This window comes from Panthera pardus, unplaced genomic scaffold, assembly GCF_024362965.1.
Source record: "Panthera pardus isolate Hobbes unplaced genomic scaffold, ASM2436296v1 HiC_scaffold_6, whole genome shotgun sequence".
Classification (NCBI taxonomy): domain Eukaryota; kingdom Metazoa; phylum Chordata; class Mammalia; order Carnivora; family Felidae; genus Panthera; species Panthera pardus.
The window spans coordinates 51302501-51326815 of NW_026526991.1; the positions used below are offsets into that span (position 1 = coordinate 51302501).

Sequence of the window (24315 nt, forward strand, 5' to 3'; positions counted from 1 at the left end):
GAAACATGTGTCTTTCTAAATCTTTTGCCTTCCTGATGGTTGAATAGGCATGCCTATGAGCAAAAGATCCAGAGAGACAAGATGAGGGCAAAGAGGACAAAAATTGTCAGAATATCCAGCAACTTGAACAGAAATACTTCTAAAGGTTAAAACCAGATCCCTAGATAATGCGCCAATGCCATTTTACATGGCAGTTGGCTATTACCTTAAAGTGATAAACAATTCTGCTCTTAGGAGAAAACCTGTTTCAGATTTAACCATATTATCCTTAAAGAATACTCAAAATAAGAAAATTTATTGTTTCAGTTTAAGAGAAGTTTTAAAATTAACATTTTTAGTTGACAGTTGTCCTAATACTTTTATCATATAAAACATGAGACAAAAACCAATATTATGATCTTCTTCTACTTACTTGTATGTTTCCAAATGTTTCATCAAAGGGATTTTTTACTATCAAGGAAAGAAAAAGAGAGAACTATTAGCATCATTTGAGAATGAGAATAAGAATCCCCCTAAACAAGCTCTCTGAAATGCCAGCATGTACTCTGCTAAAACTGAATGTAAACACACTGATGATAATGAAGGTTAGGGTAGTGATTTTTGAGACTTGCTATGTTTTCCATTCTTACTCTGAATCTGTGGTTTTCTCTGTAATAACTGAGAGCAGTGCTCTGGTGTCTAAGTGCCTGGGTTCGAGTCCCAGTTCCATCACTTACTAGCAACATGAGCGTGAACTAACATCTACTTGGCTACTCTAAGTTGTAGTTTCCTCACTGCTACAGAAAGGATGTAACAATGATTCCTACCTTGTGTAGTTGTTGTGAGGATTAAATGAGATAAACTAGATAACATGACTGGCCTAGTTTCAAGCATTTAATACATGTTACCTGTTACTGTTACTGACTACATTGTTTCCACCACCAAACTTGATTTCTCTTCAAAATATAGATTAAAAGCAGTTGCTACTTAAGGAAATCTACAAGATGCTTTAAAACTAAACAATTCTTTCAGAATTCTGACTTCCAATGGTAAAACAAACAAACAAAAAACAAAAACAAAAAAACCCTCCCTAATCCTTGCTAATATCTGGAAAGGTGACAAGAAACAAATATACAAAGTAGCTAAGAAATGTCTCAATATCAAACAACTTTACCTTTTCAATAAATATTATAAAAAGGATTTAGCACTTTGCATCCAACCTCCCTACATCCACCTCTCCTAAAAAAGATACAAAGAAGTTTATGGCTAAACATCTCTCATGGTTATTATTTAGAATCTCCTTTCTAACATCTATTTGCAAATTACATGCAAAAATACTCAAAGCTTTCAGATACCTGGATCTCTATAATCCAGGTCACAACTAAGACTAACTAGCCTACAAAGTAGTTCACACTGACCAGGTTTCCTTTCTGAGGTGCTTTTCTATTTTTATTTGAGAAAACAGGAAGTCCCATAGGAACCAGGAACTGACTGATTCTAAGAAAGTTCATGTGTGAGGCCAGTTTAACAAGGTACAATAAAAAAGCAAGGAAAAGTATATCTTACAATCATCTAAAGGGATTTTGTAGACACTTTCTAAAGAGTAACAGGGTTTTAATGCTAGAAAAGAAAAAATTTTGAATGATAAAAGATCAAATTACTCAATAGGGGACTAGGAAGAAGAAATAATACAGCTTAAAGATTAAATAAAGTGTTATGAATCAGAACACGCTTAGACTAAAAAGATACTTTTTAATAACAATTTTTATTAATGTAAAATCTGAACAATTTAAAATGAAGTTGTATTTAGTTCAATATACTACCAAAAAAAATTGCCTTCTTGATCTACTTAAACTGATCACACAATACTAAAAGGTCAAGTATTTTATTTGCTCTGTATAAGAAGAATAACCCTAAAAAAATTAAAACACACAGTTCTAAAAACAGGTTTTAATGTCTGAAGAAAAGTCATGAAGATAGCCTTTTTTTTTCTTTTGACTGTACACAAAATCCTTTTTGTCAAGATTATTAAATGGAAAACTAGCTCTTCAAGTATCTCCATGAAGCAGACTGTGGATGTTCTCCCCCTGGACTGTCCTACTGTGAATTTCTCACGACAGGCATCATGTGACACTATTTGTTTGCCTGGAGCCAAGCACAGTACTGGGCATACAGTTGGTGCTCAAAAAGTGCTGGTTGTGCTATCTAGGTTACATTCATCCTTCTTTATTCTAATCTGTGTGTTAACACTGCAGGAGGCTGGAGAAGGGTAAGTTCTGGGAAGGAAGGGGGACAGGATAACAAAGAGAAAGCTACAGAGCAGAACAATAATTCTGTTGAAAGCACTGCTCTGCCCTTTGCATCCTTCTAGATTTCTGCCTCTCGGTTAATGGGCTGAGATACCCAACAGTGTATCTTAAAAGCTAGTAATATACTTTCCATCCTACACACCTTATGTTAAGAAAATTTTTCCCCAATTTCCTATGACAACCACCAGCATTTTTGCAGCATAACTAATTGGCTATAAAATCACAAAAAATAAAAGAGGGGCATTCGTCAAAAAGGACATAATGAAATATGTAAGATGAATAACAAAGTCAACAAGACTATTATGAAATAAAAAATATTTGAATACATCAAAATGTAGCATACATTCACGGGAATATTGTGCCAATAACTGATTTTATTTTGTGGATTATACCTAAGCACTTGTCTTCAAAGTCTTTTGTTCATAGTATTATACAGTTTTTTGCTTGTCCCTCACTAGGCTTCGCACTTTTAACACTAAAATATCTTCCTTCATTAAGATAGGGACCAGTTCATAAATACTAGGATGCATATTTGTAAATAAGCTTCATATCGTGTTGTGAAACACACTTCTACACTGTTGTTTGTTCCTGGCACATTGTCACATATCCACTGATAGACATTCCAAAGTTTATGGGAAACATGGGTTCAAAGCTCTGCACCACTGTACAGACTATGATGAGGGCTAAGATTTATATAATATAAAAATGGGACTACTTAGTCAATGGAGAAATGAAACTGTCAACCAGTTGGATGAAACCAAACTGTCAACCAGTTATTTACCTTTTATGGCAAAATTATTTTGTCATTAAAACACTTGCAGCAAAGATGCTTACAGCAAAACTACCTAGAACCACAACTATCACCTATTAACAGACCTATTAAATCAATAAGAAGTAAAAAGTAGCCTTGAGATTAAGCTTTAGAAGGAAACTTCATCTAAAAACAGCAATTCTAAAAAACCAAAAGCCCTCATTTCTAAAAGCAGCATCTTTTTATTAAAAGATTTTTCTTTATTTTTAAATAATCTCTGCACCCAATGCAGAGCTCAAACTCACGACCCTGAAATCAAGAGTCTCCTGCTCTACCAACTGAGCCAGCGAGGTGCCCCTAAAAGCAGCATCTTTATATATCTAACTTTTCTTCAGTATTTCTAACACCATGTGTTAGTATCTTTTATCTACAATGTTTAACGGAAACAACACATATTGCCACGTCACCTTTGGTGAAAATACTCCTCCCTGATCCCACCAATTGGGCATTTATAGAGAAGAAACCATATTCCAAAAGCATCCCACACCCCCCCAAAAAAAAACAAAAAAACAAAAAAAGCCAACTCATTTTCAAGCCTCTTTTCTAGGCATGGACCTGAGAGATAAATTCTTATCTCTTTTCCTAAAGCAGTGATAATACCTCACCGATATTTCAAACTTTCCACTTCTATCCCCTAAACAGCACAACCTTGAAGTCATTTTAGACCTAGTACTGTCCTTTATACCCTACACCCCCAATAGCTTCTCTTAACTGAGGTTTTTTTCTCAACTTCTGAGGTTGAGAAAAACTTCTGAGAAAAACTTCTGAGGTTTTTTTCTCAAACCTTCCTGGTTTCACCATGTCTCCTTCAATGTTCTTGTCCAGATTGTTTCAAACCTCAAATACACCAAACTTTTCTTAAGACTTTCACTTCTCATTCCTTTAAACTCCCCAATGATTGTAAAAATCAAATTCCTAAAAACGTTTCTTTAATTATACTTACAAGATCCTTCAAAATTGTCCAATGATTTCCTATCACATTTTGCTTCAAGGAAATAATTCTAACTTTGTGATACTTTTCTATTTACTTAGACACATTGTTGACTCTGATTCTCCAAACCTTCGTCTCGCATCAATCCCAAAAATGTTATTAGTTTTACTGATCCTTCGCATTAACTTTTTTTCATTCTCTTACACTGAGATCAAATTCATTAACCATTACGAATGCCCAGGTAAAAAGGAAAAAATGAAGTGTATCAATCTATAAAAGTACTCACAAACTATATGTTTAATGTTGATCAAATAAATTGATATTGTCCTCAGAAAGGCTCCAGTTTGGTCACTCAATGCCAGTAAAAAGAAGAAAAGTCTGCGGTGCCCAAAGTTCCTCCACAAACTCAAAAAGAAAAAGTTTTTTCATTTAATAATTATTAAGTATTTTGTGCTAGGCACTGGAAATGTGACAGTAAATAAAATTTTAAAAATCCCTGCCCTCAAGGAGCTTATGTTAGAAAAGACAATGAACAGACACATTTTAAAAATACAGTATGGAAAATGGTTCTAAGCGCTCTGCAGGTAAAACACAGGAGAGAGGTGGTTAACGCGTGGGGAGGAAAGCAGTATTAAAGCAGATGGTCAGAGAAGGCCATACTCAGAAGAATGCCTTTGGAGGGAAACCCGAAGGAGCACAGGGAACAAGCCATGTGGACACCTGAAGGAAGAAGTTTACAGACAGAAAGAATAACAAGTGTACAGGCTTGGAAGTGGTAGCATGCCCACCATATTATTCCCAGAAATGGAACAGAGTGGAGAGGGCAAACAGCAAGAAATGAAGTCAAAAAGGTAAGTTTACTTGCGGGAGCCAATAGCTACAGATAATGTAGGGCCTTGGAGACTTTTAATATTACTCTGAGCAAGAAACCTCACAGAATTAGAAGCATTTTATCTGGCTTATGTTTTAAAAAGAAAAGTACACGGGCACCTGGGTGGCTCAGTCGGTTGAGCATCCGACTTCGGCTCAGGTCACGATCTCACGGTCCGTAAGTTCGAGCCCCGCGTTGGGCTCTGGGCTGACGGCTCAGAGCCTGGAGCCTGCTTCTGAGTCTGTGTCTCCCTCTCTCTCTGCCCCTCCCCCGTTCATGCTCTGTCTCTCTCTGTCTCAAAAATAAATAAACGTTAAAAAAAAAATGCATAAGACGTATTTGTAAAAAAAAAAAAAAAGAAAAAGAAAAAGAAAAGTACATACAATAAGAGGTGGGCCACTCTCAAGTAAGTTTAAAAATCCTAAGCATTTAGAAAAGAAATGATCTGCCGTTCACGCCTCAGGAAAACTGCGGAAGTGGCACATTCAGGACACTTTCCTCCTGCCTTCTCTGGATCAGCACAGCCAATTTCAGTCAGCTTCGACATTTTTCTGTTCTGAGTACCTGAAACTACCATCAATTATCAATCTGTATACAAAAATATTCTGCCAGGAGGAACTGAATAGACATTTTTCTACAGACATACAAATAACCAACAGGTACATGAAAAGGTTCTCAACATCACTCATCATCAGGGAAATGCAAACCAAAATCACAGTGAGGTATCACCTCACATCTGTTCGAATGGCTACTTTCAAAAAAGATGAGATAACAAGTACTGAAGAGGGTGTGGAGAAAAGGGACCCTGTGCACTGCTGGCGGGATGTAAATTATTGCAGCCGCTCTGGAAAACAGTATGGAGGTTCCTCAAAAAATTGAAAATAGAACCATCATATGATCCAGCTAATCCCACTTCTGGGTATATATAACCGAAGGAAATGAAACAGGATCTTAAAAAGATGTCTGCACCCCATGTTCACTGCAGCATTGTTCACAACAGCCAAGACATGGAAACAACCGAACTGTTCATCAACAGATAAGTGGATAAAGACGCGGCATACACATACATACATACATACAGTGGAATGTTATTCAGCCACGAGAAAGAAGGATATCCTGATACTTGTGGCACGGATGGATCCTTCATGGCACGACGCTAAGTGAAATAAAGTCTGACAGAGAAAGACAAATACTGGGGGAGATCACTTACGTGTGGAATTTGAAAAAGTCAGACCCAGAAAACCAGAGTAGAGTAGTGGTGACCAGGGGCTGGGCAGCGGGAGAAACAAGAAGCTATTGGTCAAAGGACATAAATGACTAGTTATACGATTAACAAGTTCTGGGGATCTAATGTACAGCATGGTGATTATAGCTAGTAACACTGAAAGTTGCTAAGAGAGTAGATCTCGAATGTTTTCCACACACATAAAAAATGGTAATTATGTGACAGGATGGAGGTGTTAGCTAATGCTATGGTGGTAATCATTTTTGCAAATACATAATGTATCAAGTCAACACGCTGTACACCTGAAACTTACACAGTTATATGTCAACCATAATTCAATAAAGCTGAAAAACAGTTCTGCCAGGAAGACATTGAGCCTTTGATCTTTCTGGTCTTCTTCCTTCTGCTTATTCTGTCTTCAAGGTCCCGTGTGCAGCTCTGCTATAGTCATAAAAGATGCCTAACCACTGCAGTTCACTGCAGTTCACTGTGACCTTCCCCTTTTCAGAACCCCTCTGTATTTACTTCAGTATCTTTGCTAACTTATATTATGATTTAACTATTTGTTGGGGCACCTGGGGGGCTCAGTCAGTTAAGCGTCCAACTTCAGCTCAGGTCATGATCTCGCGGTTTGTGAGTTGGAGCCCCACATCGGGCTCTCTGGTGTCAGCACAGAGCCCACTTTGGATCCTCTGTCCCGGCCCTCCCTTGCTTGCCCTCTCTGTCTCTCTCAAAATAAATAAATAACTATTTCCTCCCCCAACAAGACAGCAAAATCTCTACCTATCTCAATGCCTTGAGGATATTTGATGCTAAATATATACTGAACAAATAGCAGCTTGAAGGCATACTGAAGTCTCCAAGAATAACAGCTTCACCAATGCCAGAGTAGTAGGAACTATAATCCTGATTACTCTGCAACCTTCTTCTTTGAATAAAAAGGAAATTATATTTATTGAACTCTTAGTAGATTCAGGAATACTGATGCCATGTACGCAGGAGGTAACTTTCACCACTATTTTAAAGCAGGTATTACTCCCATTTTTATGTACAGAAATACAGATGCATTATGAGATTAGGATGCTTTCTTGCAGTTAACAGTTTTAAAAGCAGAGATTCATAACCTACATCTGACTCCAATGCCTACATTCTTTTCATTATATAAAAAACAACTACAGAAAAGAAAATATTTGTTTTCTTTGGTTTAAGGAAAACATTCTTCTCTAGAACTCTCAGATATGGAATTATTAAACTTTAATCTCCTTATGATATAATGCATGAAAAATGCCCAAATGGGAATGAAGAAAAGACACCGCTGTTAGAGAATACACAAGGAAAACTTTTCAAAACCAAGTACCCTAACTGTAGTCCAGGCAAAGACGTTCCATGGTATATCAACCTATAAAGTGTCCCATGTCCACCAGGGGCAGTACCGGTCACTCCCCTGCTCTCTGCCACCATGACACTTTGTTCATTAAAGCTACTATGTATGGGGCGCCTGGGTGGCTCAGGTCAGTTAAGCGTCTGATTTCAGCTCAGGTCATGATCTCGCAGTTCCTGAGTCCAAGCCCTGCGTGGGGCTCTGTGCTGACAGCTCAGAGCCTTGAGCCTGCTTCAGATTCTGTGTCTCCCTCTCTTTCTGCCCCTTACCCACTCACACGTATTCATTCTCTCTCTCTCTCTCTCTCTCTCTCTCTCTCTCTCTCTCTCTCTCTCTCTCCTCCCTCCCTCCCTCTCTCCCTCTCCCTCTCCCTCTCCCTCTCCCTCCCTCAAAAAATAAACATTAAAAAAAAAGTTCAGTCTGGAAAGCACTAACTGCAGACAGGCACTTTCAAAGACAGTCTCTTATAATTCTAAAACTCTATGATCTTAAGGCTAGGTTTTAGTCTTTGGAAACTTCCAGTCATCTAGGCACAGTTAAATTCAGCTAACTAAATGACCAATTATCTCTGTGAGTTGTACCTTTTTGTAAACAGACATTCAAGCTCTCAAATCCCATCTTCTAGCTTTAGGGGTTTAAACAGAGCATAATTATATATAAGGAAATGGGGGGGGGGGGGCAAATGTTTCCAACAGCTGCAGAACACTGCACCTGTGTGTGTGGCAAACTTCTACATTTCACCATCAGCCAAACCGATCTAAAAATGGACAGGGTGAACAAGGCGGCACATTCTTCTGCAACATAGCACATTGCCCTTTTGTTCTCTGAGAGTTCTCTAATTGTTTCATAGCTCTATTAAATATAGTTGTTCCAAAAGACAGGAACAGTTCACATAAAGTATACTTAATATATTACTATGAATATGGACATTACATCAGCAAGCAAAACCAAGCTTTATGGACAAAAACTGGCTACTATAAAGCCTGCCCAAGGTGAACTCTTGTACCACCCCTGTTCTACTCATAAATAAACTTTCCATTTTAACTCCACCTATCCATCTGGATTTACAGAGGTACAGACCTAGATGGGGATAGCAAGTGAAGAAAGGAAAGAGGGCAAAACCTCAAAAGCTTCTCCACTTTTCAGATCCTATAAGACTCTCAACTTTTCACTTGCCCTGCTTTAAGAGAGGCAACAGTGTGCACTCCTTCCAAAAAAAAACAAAAAACAAAAAAACCAAAGAACTATTCTTCACGAAAAACAGAACATACACCATGATTTTATAAAATCAAAGGAGTTTTAAATATGGATATCAAAGTACTAAAAACAAATACTGTGCCCAAGAAAATAAAAGAACAAAACTTATAGTTAAGTTGGCAATGGCCTTATTATTTGGTTGGTTCTTATTCTTCATCTCTGAAAGAACAATTATGGCCTCTTTCAACCTTGTCATCATTTGAAAATCTCACATTTGCTCACCATAAAAATGAAGATTCCTTGGGGGGAGGCGGGCGGGGGGGCAGCGAGGGGGGGATAGCAGACTGTAATTGAGATGTCTGTCTTTATCCAAACACTAATTTCACATTGTAACTGTACCTCAAGTTTGAGATCTCTATAACAAAAACTGTAAGTAAGACTTCTAACCACAGATTGCTCAACAAGTATTTATGGAGCGTATTCTATAAACCATGTTCTGAGAACACAGTGCTTAAGGACTAGTGGAGATAAACGAGTAACTACGATATATAACATACTCAATACAACTTTAGAGTTTAGTATCAAGTACTTTAGGAGTTCAGAAAGGGGTAAAAATTTTTTGCCTAAAATACTTTTGAGCCTTAAAACAAACCAAGAGTAATAAAAGGGATTGAACTATCGAAAAATGCAACATCAATGAACCTCAAAAATATGCTGAAAAAAGCCTCACAAAAGAGTATTCTATGAATCCACTTACGAAGTTTTACAACACACAAAACTATTTTATGGCGAATAAAACAGTGACAGAGTATTGATGTGGCATATGAGTAAACTCATGGAGGTGAAGGCAGTGGTCTCTATCTGCAGGGATTCAAGTTGCACAGCTGGATGCATTTGTCAAAAGTCATCTGATGGTACACTAAAGATTGATACATCTGACTGTATGTGAATTTTACCCTAAAAAAAAGAACCTCACCCTCAATAATATGCATGACATATGTAAAGATAAAAAGTATCCTGTCTTTAACTTACTCTGAAATACAGTTTTTGAAAGACAGAATGATGGATGGAGTGATGGGTAAGATATACAACAAAGCAAATACAGAAAATGCTAAAGTAGAATCTAGGTGTGGATACATGTGTGTTCACAGCATCAATTCTTTCAATTTCCTGTTTGAAAGTTTTCATAACAAAATGCTAGGGGAGAAAAAGTATTAAAACAAAATATTTACTGATGATGCTAAAATCCAATCAGAAAACTGGCAAAAGATCACTTTGATACCCAGACACATCAGGTAAAAACCCTAATTTTAAATATTGTACAAGAAAAACATTCTTTTCCTTCCAATTCAATCTAAATTTTTAACAAATCAAAAACTGAAAATTTCCTTTGCAAAAAAACTAGAAAAGTTATTGTAATATAAAGGTTTTTTTTGGTCTTGCCTTGTTCATGTATTTTACATGTACAACTTTAAAATACATTTATCTTTTTCACTAAAATAATGTCAGAAACTTGGCATATAGAAAAATATCCATAGGAGCTTGTGTCTGGTAATTTTTAAAGAGTAAATGTTTCACAAACATTCAAAATTCTTTTCTTACATGCTTCACTATTAAGTTGGAGGTAATTCACTTACCAGTGATTTTATAAGACTGACTTTATTTACCTAAAATCAATTTATTACTAAATTTGAAAGCCAGATGACTAGAAGATCAAAAAAATATCAAAATACTACACATTTAAGAGACTTTAAGAATCTACTCCTTCCCAAAATGAGCTCTGCTATCTTAATAGAGCATCCATAACTCAAGATTTGACAGAATTATTGATTACTGAATCAGACTTACTAAAACTGAAGTTCCCATTCAAACAAAAATGTTTATCCAAAAGACTTTTACACTTTAAGAAAATTTCAAAGTTTACTCTAAGATAAAATATAAAGTTAATAATGAGCCTCTTCCCACCACAACACACACACACACACACACACACACACACACACACCCTTAGTTTTAATGGCTCAAAACTTCAGAGGGAAACAATTGGCTGCTGTCTCCACCTAACTTTGTCAGCTAAAAACACTTCTGTACCTTACTGATGTTGGGAGGAAAGGTAGTATATAACACATTCAAAAAAAGACAAAGTGATATGTCCACTTAAATCCTAGCAGCCCATCTTACTATACTGCTCAAGGTCCAAAAGTTTGAGTGATCTGCTTTTTCAGTACTTTCACAGATCTCTTCTTGAAAACCACTTCTGCACATATGCCAGTTAAAGAATTAAGCTATTGCATGGTGACAAGTGAATAGAAAAATAAAAGCAAGTCAACCCACAAAGGTTGGATACAAACCTATAAATAATGCCAAGCATCTGTGCAACAGATAACTTGGCACCCAAACGAATTTATGCTAATGCAATACTGTAATCTATTAAACATGGTGACAGCTCACTGTATTAAGAGATTTTAAACATTAACTGTTACACACTAGAGACTATCTATGACACTTCCTCAAGGTTTACACTGCCAAGAATACAAGTGTAACTGTATTATAACAAGGTCTGTTCTGAAACAATATTGCTAAATGAGAATTGAGAGATCCAAAAGGAATCCGTGATACACTGAACAACCTATCCCCTGTGCAATGCAATAAAGCAACATGCATTTCCCATACAATTACACACCAGAGCTCTTCCAGTTTATATTCTCAATTACAATGCACTGTGTCTTCACACTGTAAACGATTACAGATAATTAGCTTTGTGTTTCACGAAGGCAATGTGCAGACAAGAAAACTGGAGAGAGAAAAGCTGCAGTGCAATGGAAAGGTGAATAGTACTAAAAAAAAATCTAAACGACGGTTCTCGTTTCATTTTTCTAATGGGGACAAGAAGTGTACCTGTTAAAAAGGAAAAGGGCATTATACGTATAAACAAAGCAAAAGATTAAAGTATGATCAAAACAAACATATGAACTGAATGTGGAACTGCAAAGAAAATCCCCATCATTGGCTTTATGACCAATGTGCTTAAAACTTACATCTTAACTTTTGGCTCTGGAAAAAAACAGACAGAAATGAAAAGTCACCAGGGAAACAGAGGTATTTGGGTATGTCATCATAAGGTCCAAAACAAAACCACTGAATAAATAAAAATGTAAGCAGTTACGACATGAGGTAAACTAGACTAAATAAGACTGTTTTTGTTGGTAAGAATATACAGAACCTTAAGAATAAAATGCATGCTTCCACATGAACGAACACAGTGGATGTTGGAATCATATCAGATTTTCAACTGACATCTAACGTCTCAGATGAACAGAAAGTATCTCTTCACACTGAAAAGGTAGTGGGGTAAAACTCGAGAGCAAGGAATGCTAGTTCCAACATGTATGACTTGTGTTCTTGGGCACTGTAGTAACCTAATGTAAAACAGAATGTTTGTAACTATGCATAGAGATACTGGTGGGGACACAAGGAGATTAATAAATCTTAGCTTTTTCTTCTTTTCCCAACCCTAGCAAGAAATAAAAAATAAACAGCACTCAGATTACAAAATAACACAATAGACCACTACTCCGCTTTTAATTTGCCTCTACCCTGGAGCTACTGGGAAGAAAGGACAAAGTTCTCAAGAAAATCTGTGAGTTAAGAAGAGAGGAAATGAAGACCCTAAGGTAAAACTCCCTGCCAAAAATTTTTATAATGCCTGCATTTTTTACTAATCGCCAAAATTTTCATTTACCACAGATAGAATCTGAGATAATAAAGACCTTGTATTAAAAGTACAATTATCTTGAAAAGACTAGAGTTTTTACCAGTTGGTAAGTTAGCCAGTCATTTGAACATGACAACTGATCCCTTGACATTCATTATGAATGTCTTAAACACAAATTCTAAAATATAACCAGGATATATAATTTCCTTATAGCAAGCTTTAAAAGCAATAGTTCTCCATGTTTTTAAATGTCTATTAATTTTTGAGAGACAGAGAAACAGAGACGAGCGGGGAAGGGGCAGAGAGAGAGGGAGGCACAGAATCCCAAACAGGCTCCAGGCTGCAAGAGCTGTCAGCACAGAGCCCGACATAGGGCTCGAACTCACGAGCCGTGAGATCACGACCTGAACCAAAGTCAGACACTTAACTGACTGAGCCACCCAGAAGCCCCAAGGTTCTTCATTTTTTAAGTAAAAGGATCTCTTCATTTACATCAAGATGTTCAGATCCCCACAACAGTACTTTTAACACTCACTTATTAAGAAAATATGACAAAATTCTACGAAGAAAAATATTTTGTTTTCTAACCACAGCAGTATTGGTATACCATTGAAAACAATACACAGTATGAGAGGAGCAAATCATTTGTTAGGTCCTCGGACAACCCTTTGTGATGGGTACAGCCCCAAGACGTTCTCAGCCCAGAAGTTAAGAATTACTGAAATAAATTCTAAATGAAAAATGTAGGCACCAACTATTCTACATACAAAGAAGAAGGATGATTTAGAGAGGTGGGGCTAAGCTCTGATTCCATATTGGCTCAATTCTCACGAAAGATAATCACATTATCAAATTTTATCATAAAATCATATGATTTTACAATCAGAATTCTACAATATTATGAATTTAATCAAATGGCTTTCCCTAACATTTGGCTAAAAGTAGCTGAACTGAGAGGATAAAAGGAGTTGAAATTTGGTAAAGGAGAGAGTATGTGAAAGAGGAATGCAGCAGAGTACAATGGTTAGAGGATGGGCTCTCCGGTCACACTGCTGGGATCAGCCACAGACATAACTCAATTAACTCCTCTGAACTACCACCTTGGACAGTCATTAACCTAATCCTCTGTTACGGAGTCCTCATCTGTAAAATGTTAAAACTGCTTAAGAACACTGAACGTTTTATACTTGTCAAGCACTCAATACAAGGGCCTATTTTATTATATGGCATTATGCTGTTAAGTCATAAAAAGATGAATACTGTATGATCTCACTTATACATGGAATCTAAAAAAAACTGAAGGCATAGGTATAAAGAACATACTTGTGGTTGCAAGAGGCAGGGACGGGGGTTCATTTAGGTGGGGGTGTAAAACAGGTAAAGGGGGTCAAAAGATGCAAACTTCCAGTTATAAAGAGATTATTAAAGTTCTGGAGATGTAATGTACAGCATGGTGACTATAGTTAACTTCACTATACTGTATATTTGAAAGCTGCCAAAACAGTAGATTTTAAAACTTCTCATCACAAGAAAAAAAAAAACAAAAACAACAAAAACTGTAACTTATGTATGGTGATGGGTGTTAATTAAATTTACTGTGGTAATCATTATACATATATAAAATCATTATGTTGTATAAGCTAAAACTAATATAATATGTCCATTATCTCTCAATTTAAAAAAAGAAAAAGATTTGAAGTATTGAGCACTTAGATGTTTGGCCAAGATTACAGCAAAATAGCAGGAAGCTTAGGCCAGTATAAGAACAAGAATTAAGAGAAGGAAAAGTAGAAGAAAACATAAAAAGCCAAAAATAAATCTGCTTCCTAATCCAACTCCCACAGAACATGACCCACTGCACCGAGGACTCAAAAGTTAAACCAATAGTATATTAGTGCTAAAACAGGATACAATTTTAAATAAGCATCTATGGGCTAGCCTGGGAACTTAAACTTAAAAACAGTGTTGTTAAGGGGCACCTGGGTGGCTCAGTCAGTTAAGCATCTGACTTCAGCTTAGGTCATGATCTCGTGATTCATGAGTTTGAGCCTTGTGTCAGGTTCTGTGCTGACAGCTCGGAGACTAGAGCCTACTTCAGATTCTATGTCTCCCTCTCTCTCTGCCACTTCCCCACTCTGTCTCTCAAAAATAAATATTTAAAAAAAAATTTTTTAAACAACAGTGTAGTTAAATATTTCCAAGTTCAAGCATCTATCTTACACATGATCTGGAAAACAACCCATTCAAAAATTAAGGACTGCCCATCTTTCCTTTTGGAAGTAAACCGCTTGACTTTGTGAGCAAACATTCTCTAGTAATCTGAATGTAATTCAAATAATTTATTCAAATTCATTAGGAGATGTTGCTAAATATAAACCTACCATAAAATAGCACCTTGTAAAAGAATTGAGGTGATTTTTACAATTCAAAAGAGCATGATGAATGAGAGCACCCCAAAATCTTTCTCAAAAAGATACTGAAACCCTTAAAATTTTTCTTATGCCAACAAAAGCTTTATTAGTCACTCTGTTTTCATTGTCCTAAAGAGGAGCTAACTTTCCCCTTATTTCCAGGGACGGTCATGTGCCAGAATCAAAAGGCCATCGCGGGGCGCCTGGGTGGCTCAGTCGGTTAAGCGTCCAACTTCGGCTGAGGTCATGAACTCATGGTCCGTGAGTTCGAGCCCCATGTCAGGCTCTGTGCTGACAGCTCAGAGCCTGGAGCCTGCTTTCGATTCTGTGTCTCCCTCTCTCCCTCTGACCCTCCCCGTTCATGCTCTCTCTCTGTCTCAAAAATAAATAAACATTAAAAAAAAATTTTTTTAAAGGCCATCCCTCCCTCCTACATGTCTAGTTTGAAAGGCTATACAAAGCAGTTTACAATAGGAAATTAGTGAAAAGAATATAAAGGAATATTCCCAATAAGAAATGAGTGAGAATTTAGGGATATCTTTTCTACTTTAAGCTGCTAAGAAGTCCTTTATACCACTTTATACCTTTATGCTATCAAGCATGGCTATTTATCTAGGGCAGGCGGGTGAGAGATTTCATTCTGCCACTGCTCAGCTACTTCTAATTGACTGTAGTGACTTAAGATTTAATTACTCCATATTTGTAGTATATTTCTATTAGACAGCTCTGGTCTAAACAAATCACATCTTTGATACAGTTTCAAATGAGAAATAGGATAAGAATTTCATTATGTGCTTCATATCAATCATCTAGGAGACTGAAGATCCTAATGCACTTTAAATCCCTTATAATTTAAGTAACATGACTTTAATATACTGCTTATCAAATGAATTTCATTATTTTATACCCCCCAATCTCTTGATTACCTCCCAGTCTACTGCCTATTCCCAGGGACACACCTTATTTTCCCACTTCAGCAATACTAGTACTCATGGCATCTTACAAACCAGCTGAAGAATAACATGTGACAGGCCATCCTTCTCTCCCAGCTGCACATGCAGTCTGTTCTTCAGATAATATTAACAGAAGCTTACGCTAAGGCCCATCCACATTCCCAATAAATGTTTTTCTATCTCAAATTCACTACTATATTTTGGATTAGAGCAACATATCCCATCTCTGACTCTCAGATCAGCAAATCAAGCCTCTAGTGGTCAACAAGACTAAAATCTAATTTCATCTTGTGCTTCATAACCTATGAAGTTAACATAACTGCAAAAATAAGAACACTCCTTTGCAGCACCCAGAGATAAAGCTGATTAGGTAACATAAAAAGATGACTCCTTTTATCTGCTTGGACAACTTGAGATTAAGGTTGAAAAATACCGATAAGGATTATAAATGTAACGGACTCTTCTATTACTTATTAACATCACTGACAAGACATATCATACACAGTGCTGACCATGTGTTGTTTAATTAGACTACTATAGCCAGGAAATTCTAACTTACTGTATTAAAAATATAGAGTCATGTATCGCTTCAAATTTCTCCAAAGCATTTCCATAAACGTTATTACTTTAGTTCCCTACAAAAGTCACTGGCTAGAAGTAAAGTTGATTTTACTATCCTCTAATCTGACAGATGCAAAAACCAAGGCCCAGAGGTTATGAGTGACTCAACTGCCCAAATAAAGTTGGTAGGTGAGAAAAGAGGCATAAAAAAAATCTGCTGCCTAGTGGTTTAGATTGTGGACCCTGAAGTCAGATCATGGGCTCAAATGCTAGCCCCAAAGCTTAGCCCCAAAACTACTAGTAGCTGAGGATCCTGGACAAGTCACTTGTAACTGTATTCTCTCTACATTTCAGTTTACTCATGGAGATAATACTAGTATAGTTCCACTCATAAAAATTAAGATGAAGTGCTCATACATACAAGGTTCTCAATAAATGCTTTTATCATTTAAGGCTTTAAAATCTGAAAGAAGGAACATTTGGAGATGACATGTCTTAAAAACAAAACAAGACTTTTTGTCATAAGCATAAGAATACTTCTAGAACATCTTGAACTATAATCATAAACACTTCATATTGATAACATTTCCATTTTTGGCAAATTCATTCTTGATGTCTCCTCCTTTAAAAAGAAGTGCTTTTTAAAGTACTTTTAAAAACCTGGGACAAATGAAAACTATTTCCTTGTATACAGTACACATTGTGGTAAACTCTACCATAGGGCATACTCAAATTTGCTGAAAATAATAATTATTTTTTTTAATTTGAGAGAGAGAATGCAAGCAGGGGAGAGAGACAGGGGGAGAGAAAGAGAGAGAATCCCACGCAGGCTTCACACTCAGCGCAGAGCCCAACATGGGCTCAATCTCACAACCATGAGATCATGACCTGAGCTAAAATCAAGAGTTGGACACTCAACCTACTGAACCACTCAGGTGCCCCCAGAAAATAATTTTTAAAGTCACGTTTCCTAAGTCACAATATACAAATCTATGCAGTGCTGCATGGGAACCAAATCTCAATTCTGGAGGATAGTTACTGCATAAATATTCAGGAGAAAGAAGAGAATACCACCACCATGTGGGAGAGAGGGAGGCAGTATGTCTGGGAGAAGAGTTTCAGTCCTATAATCCCAGAAAATATATACTCATCTTCTGGTATTAGTTGGCACATAGTAGGTGCTCAATAATTTATGAGTGCACGAATGGATGAAAAGGAGAAACTGAATTCTACTTCCAGTAAACTCAATCAAACAAGAAAATAACTGATACCGTGGGACATACCCTTATAAACCTACAAAGTCATTAATAAGGCTGACCAAGCCATAACCCAGGGACTAGAAGAAACAGATATTCTAAGATCTCCCCTCTCCTAATTAATTTCAATGACCCTCTCTATATGGAAGTTTTTACACTTTATAAGTATAAAGTGCTTTCAAAAATTAGCCACAATCAGCAATTCCTTTTGTACACATATACATATAAAAGGAGTCCTTAACTGCAAAACAAAATTAATATTGTACTATGTGTTAAAATGCTCATTGCTCCTAAAGCCATTTTTTTTTTCTATTCATGTCACATTCAAGGCAGGAAGTAATTGTTGGTGCATATTCACCATTCAATTAGTTCGGGACAGCTGAACTAAACCCTTGCATAGTTTTGCACCCAAGCCTTTTTTCTAAATGTTAGCTTGCCATTTGATATTGTTTTAAGCAAAAAGCTGTGAACATAGAGCAATAAATCTGCTACCCAGACAAAAGATGTAGTATAATTTTAAATCTATACCTCTAGAACAAAGAAAAAACTAAGACACCATAAAATTAATACATTATGGCTTCTCCATGATAAATCTGTTATCCTATTTTCAGACATTATTTGTTAGTATAATTTTTTCTTAAGAAAGAGAGCCACATGAGCAAGTGGGGGGATGGGACAGAGGGAGAGGGAGAGGGAGAGAGAAAGAGAGAGAATATCAAGCAGCCTCCACACTCAGTGCAGAGCCTGACACAGGGCTTGATTCCACGACCCTGGGATCATGACCTGAGCAGAAATCAAGAGTTGGATGCTCAACCGACTGAGCCACCCAGGCACCCCAGTGTAAATTTTTATAATCCTTTAAATAGAATTAGAAATAAATTTTAGAAATAAATTTCCAAAGGCATGATGTCAAACATGTAAAATTTAAATATGTCAAATAAATATTAAAACCTAAACACTTTCTTCCTGGTCAACACTTGTTTAAAAATTATTTTGACAGTGTTGTTAATAAAGAATATTAATTAAATCAAGATTAAAAAACAAAACAAAACATTCTCACTTGTGAGTTGTGTGTAGGTGGCTCAGACAGTTAAATGCCAAACTCTTGATTTCAGCTCAGGTCATGATCTCAGGGTCACGAGATAGAACCCTATGTTAGGCTCCATGATGGGTGTGAAGCCTACTTAAGATTCTCTCTCCCTTGAGGCACTGAGTGGCTCAGTAGGTTAAGCATCCCACTCTTGATATCGGCTCAGGTCATGATCTCGTGGTTTCGTGAGTTCTTCAAGAGTTCGAGCCCCTGCGTTGGGCTCTATGCTGACCTCGCAGAGCCTGCCTGGGAGGCTCTCTCTCTCAAAATAAATAAACTTAAAAAAAAAAAAAAGAATCTCTCCCTCTTCCTTTGCCCCTCCACCACTTGTGTGTACTCTCTGTCTCAAAAAAATGAAATAAAACTATCACTTGTGGGATTCAGGTTAAATCATGCACTATTAAAATAGCAAAAGCCAAGGTTACTGCTCAAGTACACTGCTACCTGTTCACCTTAAAATCTTTTAAAAATAAAATCTGAGTATGGAAGTCAAAATCTGAAGCTTTCAGATAATAACTGTCATTAACCATTTCCACAATTAGATTAAGGCTGGGATCCCAAATGGTTGTTACTTTTAGTGTATAATAAATACAGGATTAAAATAAAGATATATCATTATGATATAATTTTCATAAAGAAGTTACTACCACCACTTGTTTACCATAAATTTGGGAGAAGATTTCCAATACTTTAAGGTATACTTCATTTTTAGACTACTTATAAACTAGATTAACTCTTTTTGCTGTTGTTATAAAACTCCTTGTGGTAACGTTCCTTTTACTTATATAAAATATTTTTCAGATAGGTAAAGTTAATATAAAATAATGAGCAAGAAGAAGCTAGTTTTAAAAATTTACAATTCTACTGATTAATTATGAAAACATCTGACTTTTAAAAGTAACCCTGAAATTACAGAATGGATCATTTCCACTAAAAGAAACCTAAACACACAAAAAAACCACAAAGTTTATTTAAAAGGAGCAAAAAATGGAAGAACAAATGTGCTATATTTAAAGGTCTTTATATCTTGAAACTGGAACAATGGAAAACATGTTTGAAAGTGCTAATGCAAAATCAGAGGACCTTTTTACCCACCAGTTTTGAGATTCTACGTATCTTTTAAAAATTAGAAATAGCACCGGGGCGCCTGGGTGGCTCAGTCAGTTAAGCGCCTGACTTTCGCTCGGGTCGTGATCTCGTGGTTCATGGGTTGAAGCCCCACATCGGGCTCTGTGCTGACAGCTCGGAGCCTGGAGCCTGTTTTGAATTGATTCTGTGTCTCCCTTTCTCTCTGCCCCTCCCCTGCTCATTCTCTCTCTCTCTCTCTCTCTCTCTCTCTCTCTCTCTCGCTCGCTCACAAAGGTGAATAAACATTAAAAAAAAATAGAAATAGCATGTTTCCTATTTTACACATTATATATTATAGTTTGTATTTTATTACAGCAGACTGACCTCATATACCAATGAATTAGTGAATTAATCTAAAGGATAAATAGTCCCACACAAGATTCCTAATTGTTGAGTGAGTACAAATTTGTACTTTCTTGTCTTAAAGTTGTTAGATTTCACAGATTATTCCTGGCATTTCTAGGATTTCATGCATTAATCTGCTTCACCCATCCATATCTTTTCATAATCTTCTAGATAACAATAATGGTAGAGAACATACACGCAGTCCTTATGTACTTACACATGTTAAAAGGCAATCTAGCAGAGTGGTGAAGAGACACTATCTGAATCCAAACACTGCCTCGGCACTTACTAGCCACATGACCCTGGGCAAATTCAGCTTCGCCCAGTATCAGTTTCCTCATCTACAAAACAGGACAAATAGCTGCCTCATGAAGATTAAACAACAATTAAAACTGTTCAGCACAGTGGCTGGTGCATAAGGCCGCACAGGGTCAGCTGCTATTGTTATCACTATGTGTCATGTACTGTGCCAAGTACTTTACATGCCTTATTCCACTTAATTCTCACTTAATTCTCTTTTACAGATGAGGATATTGAGGATCACAGTGGTTCAGCAACTTGCCTTTAAGAGAAAAGCTAATTAGTGCAAGAGCCAATATGCAAACCCAGGTCAACCTCCTTAATCCAAGCCCCGATATCTATGCCAATCTTCCTCAAACTAGGCTCCCTGGATACACTCATGGGGAATTCTTATGTTTTCACTCTGGTGATTCTTATTTTAAGTTATTCTAGAGATAATTTTCAAATGAAAGACATTTTCACAGAGTAGATTTTATTTAAATCATCCAGCTGGGATATGCAAAGCCCTGGTGTTCCCAGGAATATTCTTAGAGGCCTAGAAATTTTTTTTTCCTTACATGTAAAGTTTTTCAAAGTAACACTCAGCTTTCATTCTTCAAGAATGAGGCAAACAGGGACGCCTGGGTGACTCAGTCACTTAAATGTCTGACTTTGGCTCAGGTCACGATCTCACGGTTCGTGAGTTCGAGCCCTGCATTGGGCTCTGTGCTGACAGCTCAGAGCCTGGAGCCTGCTTTGGATTCTGTGTCTCCCTCTCCCTCTGTTCCTCCCCTGCTCACACTCTGTCTCTCTCAAAAATAAACATTAAAGAAAAAAAAAAAAGGAATGAGGGAAACTAATTTTCAAAATCCTTACACCTATTTCATTATAGATATCAAGTTTTGAACCAAGTGGCTACTGTAACTACTTGAAAAAGTAAAAAAAAAAAAAAAAAACCCAAAAACTATGGTACCCTTTTGCAATGCTTCATCTTGGTTTTAAAAAAAAACACACATACATTAAAAAAATAAGTATTAGGGGCGCCTGGGTGACTCAGATGAACGTCCGACTTTGGTTCAGGTCATGATCTCATGGTTCGTGAGTTCAAGCCCCGCGTCGGGCTCTGTGCTGACAGCTCAGAGCCTGCAGCCTGTTTCGGATTTTGTGTCTCCCTCTCTCTCTCTCTCTCTCTGCCCCTCCCTCACTCATGCTCTGTCTGTCTCTCTCTCTCTCTCTCAAAAATAAATATTAAAAAAATTTTTTAATAAAAAAATAAGTGTTAAAAAGATATCTATTCCTCTAGTAAACAGGACTAGTATACTTGGCACCAGTCTCTCTCATCTTTAATCCAATTATATAACTACGATAACCTAGGATATTTCCAGTTGAACAACTCAAAAAATAAACTCCCCCAAAACTTATTTTCTCTATACTACTTTTCCCCCAGAAAGATCCCTCTTCAGCATCTCTAATCCACCGATCAATGGTATCAGTATTGTCTCCGTCATCCAGGCTCATAAACTCGGAATAATCTTTGACTCTTCTCCTTTATTCTCTGGATACAAACAGTCACCAAACATTATATGACCTTTTTCAAATGACAGACCCTATTCCATCCCCACATTATCAGCCTCCTCGGGTGTTTCTCACTCCGTGTGTGCTTATTGTGCCTATCGCCCCACGCCTGCTCTCCAACCTTACCAATCCATTACCTATACCACCACCTGTTTATCCTTCTTTTAAGAAGAACTTGATGTTAGTCCTCTGCTTTAAAACCTCCATGGATTCCTACTGCTCAACCCACAGAATCAAGTCCAAATTTGGAACCTGAACTTTTGACCATTTGAGACTGATCAGCTCACTATGAATTCCACCCCCCCTTTTACAAAGTGTGGCACTTATCACCTAATATTAAGTATACTTCTTAACCATTTTCTGCGACTATTTGTGGAGTGGAGGCTTTTGCAAGAATGAGATTTCTTCTGCATCCTTCCCAATACTAAGTATTAAGTTAGGTACTGAATAGGTAAGCAATTACTGAGTTACATGATAAGTTAATCAATGCATATAAATTGGGTATCTGATATGTGATCATCTCAATAAATATTTACTGAGGAATGAACTTGTGCCAAGATACTAATGTGACTTGGGTCTACCAAGCAATTCCCATATGCCAGGCAACGATACTAAAAACTTCACATACATTACCTCATGTAATGCTTAAAGCCACCCTGAGGCAGGTATTATCATCTTCATTTTTAATATGAGGCAACTGAGTATCTTCTAGTAAAGTCACAGAGCAGGTATAAGAGAAATGAGATTCAAACTCAGAGCCGAATGTAAAGCCTGTGCCCTTTACCACTGCAGTCAATTCATCCTATAGGAGCTGTAATCTAACTGGCACAACGAACATTCAAAATTACAATACTCTATAATAAATGCTATGAAGGAGGCATTAGATCTTATTTGAGCAGAGTTTGAGTTTACCCAAACACCAGAGTAAAGAAGACAGGAGTCAGAGAAAATATCCAGAGGTGACGCTTTTAAGAATGAACAGCAGTTGGGGCACCTGGGTGGCTCAGTTGGTTGGGGCGGCCGACTTCGGCTCAGGTCATGATCTCGCGGTCCGTGAGTTCGAGCCCCACGTCAGGCTCTGTGCTGACAGCTCAGAGCCTGGAGCCTGTTTCAGATTCTGTGTCTCCCTCTCTCTGACCCTCCCCCGTTCATGCTCTGTCTCTCTCTGTCTCAAAAATAAATAAACATTAAAAAAAAAATTAAAAAAAAAAAAAAAAAGAATGAACAGCAGTTAAGAAAGGAAGAAACAACCTTCCTAAAGAAGGGAATAATGTACAAAGGCACAAAATGTCATGACATGTTCAGTAAACACCAACTAGTATCCAGAAAGTTCTAGTTTTCCAGAAAGTAAAATGTGGTAAGAGAAACTGGTAGGAAATGAAGCTAGCAAAAGCATAGTCAGATCATGAACAGTTTAGCCACAGAATTTAGATTTTATCCAATAAGGAAGGTAAAGCCATTGAGTAATTTTAAGCAAGAGAGTGAATTATTATTGCATTTGTGTTTTAGACATATTGCTCTGGCACTGAAAACAGACTGAAGAGCTACAACATAGAAGCCTGTTAGAAGACTACTTAAACAATTCAGGCAATAGACTAACTTAGAGCAACAGTGATGGAGAGAAAAAGATTCAAAACATATGTAAGAGGTAGAACTACCGGACTTAGTAATCAACTGGATTGATGTTTGAGGTCTGGCAGGAACATGAAGGAAAGGAAGGACTCTAGGTAAATTCAAAGTTCCTAGCTGAGTAGACGGAAGTGCCATGAACTAAAACAGGGAACAGAATGGGGGAAAGAAGGTGAAAGGAAAGCTGATGAGTACATACAGTGGGTACTTCTGGAACATCCAGGAAAAAAAAAAAACTATCCAATAAACAAACAGTTAAGTCTAGAACTCAGGAGAGAACATTTAAGGTAAATATATAAAATCAGGAGGTACTACCCGGGCCAGTGGAGGAAAGGGCCTAGGGAAACTGTACCAAAGGATAGGGACAAAGACAAGAGTTCCAGAGACCACCAATATTTAAAACACAGACAGACAGGAGTAAATGAAAACTGGAAGAGAGTAGTGATGCAGAAGTCTGGGAAGGGGAGAGTTTCATGAAGGAGGAGTTATCAGTGCACTGAATGTTTCAAAGAGGCAAAGATAAGAACTTCCAACACCTCTCTTGGATTTGGCAATTGAGTTAACTAATGACTTGAAGCAGAGATTTCAGAGGAATGGATGGTAAACAAAGCTACACTAGACAGGGGCTGAGTCAATGGCAGAGGCAAAAAGATATCAGTCTTTGCTGAG

At 37.2% G+C, this 24315-nt stretch overlaps 1 protein-coding gene across 1 annotated transcript in view; it reads right to left on the reverse strand.

Moving 5' to 3' along the window:
• Positions 1-24315, reverse strand: part of LEMD3 (LEM domain containing 3) — a 65069-nt gene that overhangs the window by 34985 nt on the left and 5769 nt on the right. The window contains exon 2 of the mRNA XM_019455012.2: positions 413-450. Within this exon, the coding sequence (XP_019310557.2) occupies positions 413-450 (38 nt within the window). The remainder of the gene's footprint in view (positions 1-412; positions 451-24315) is intronic.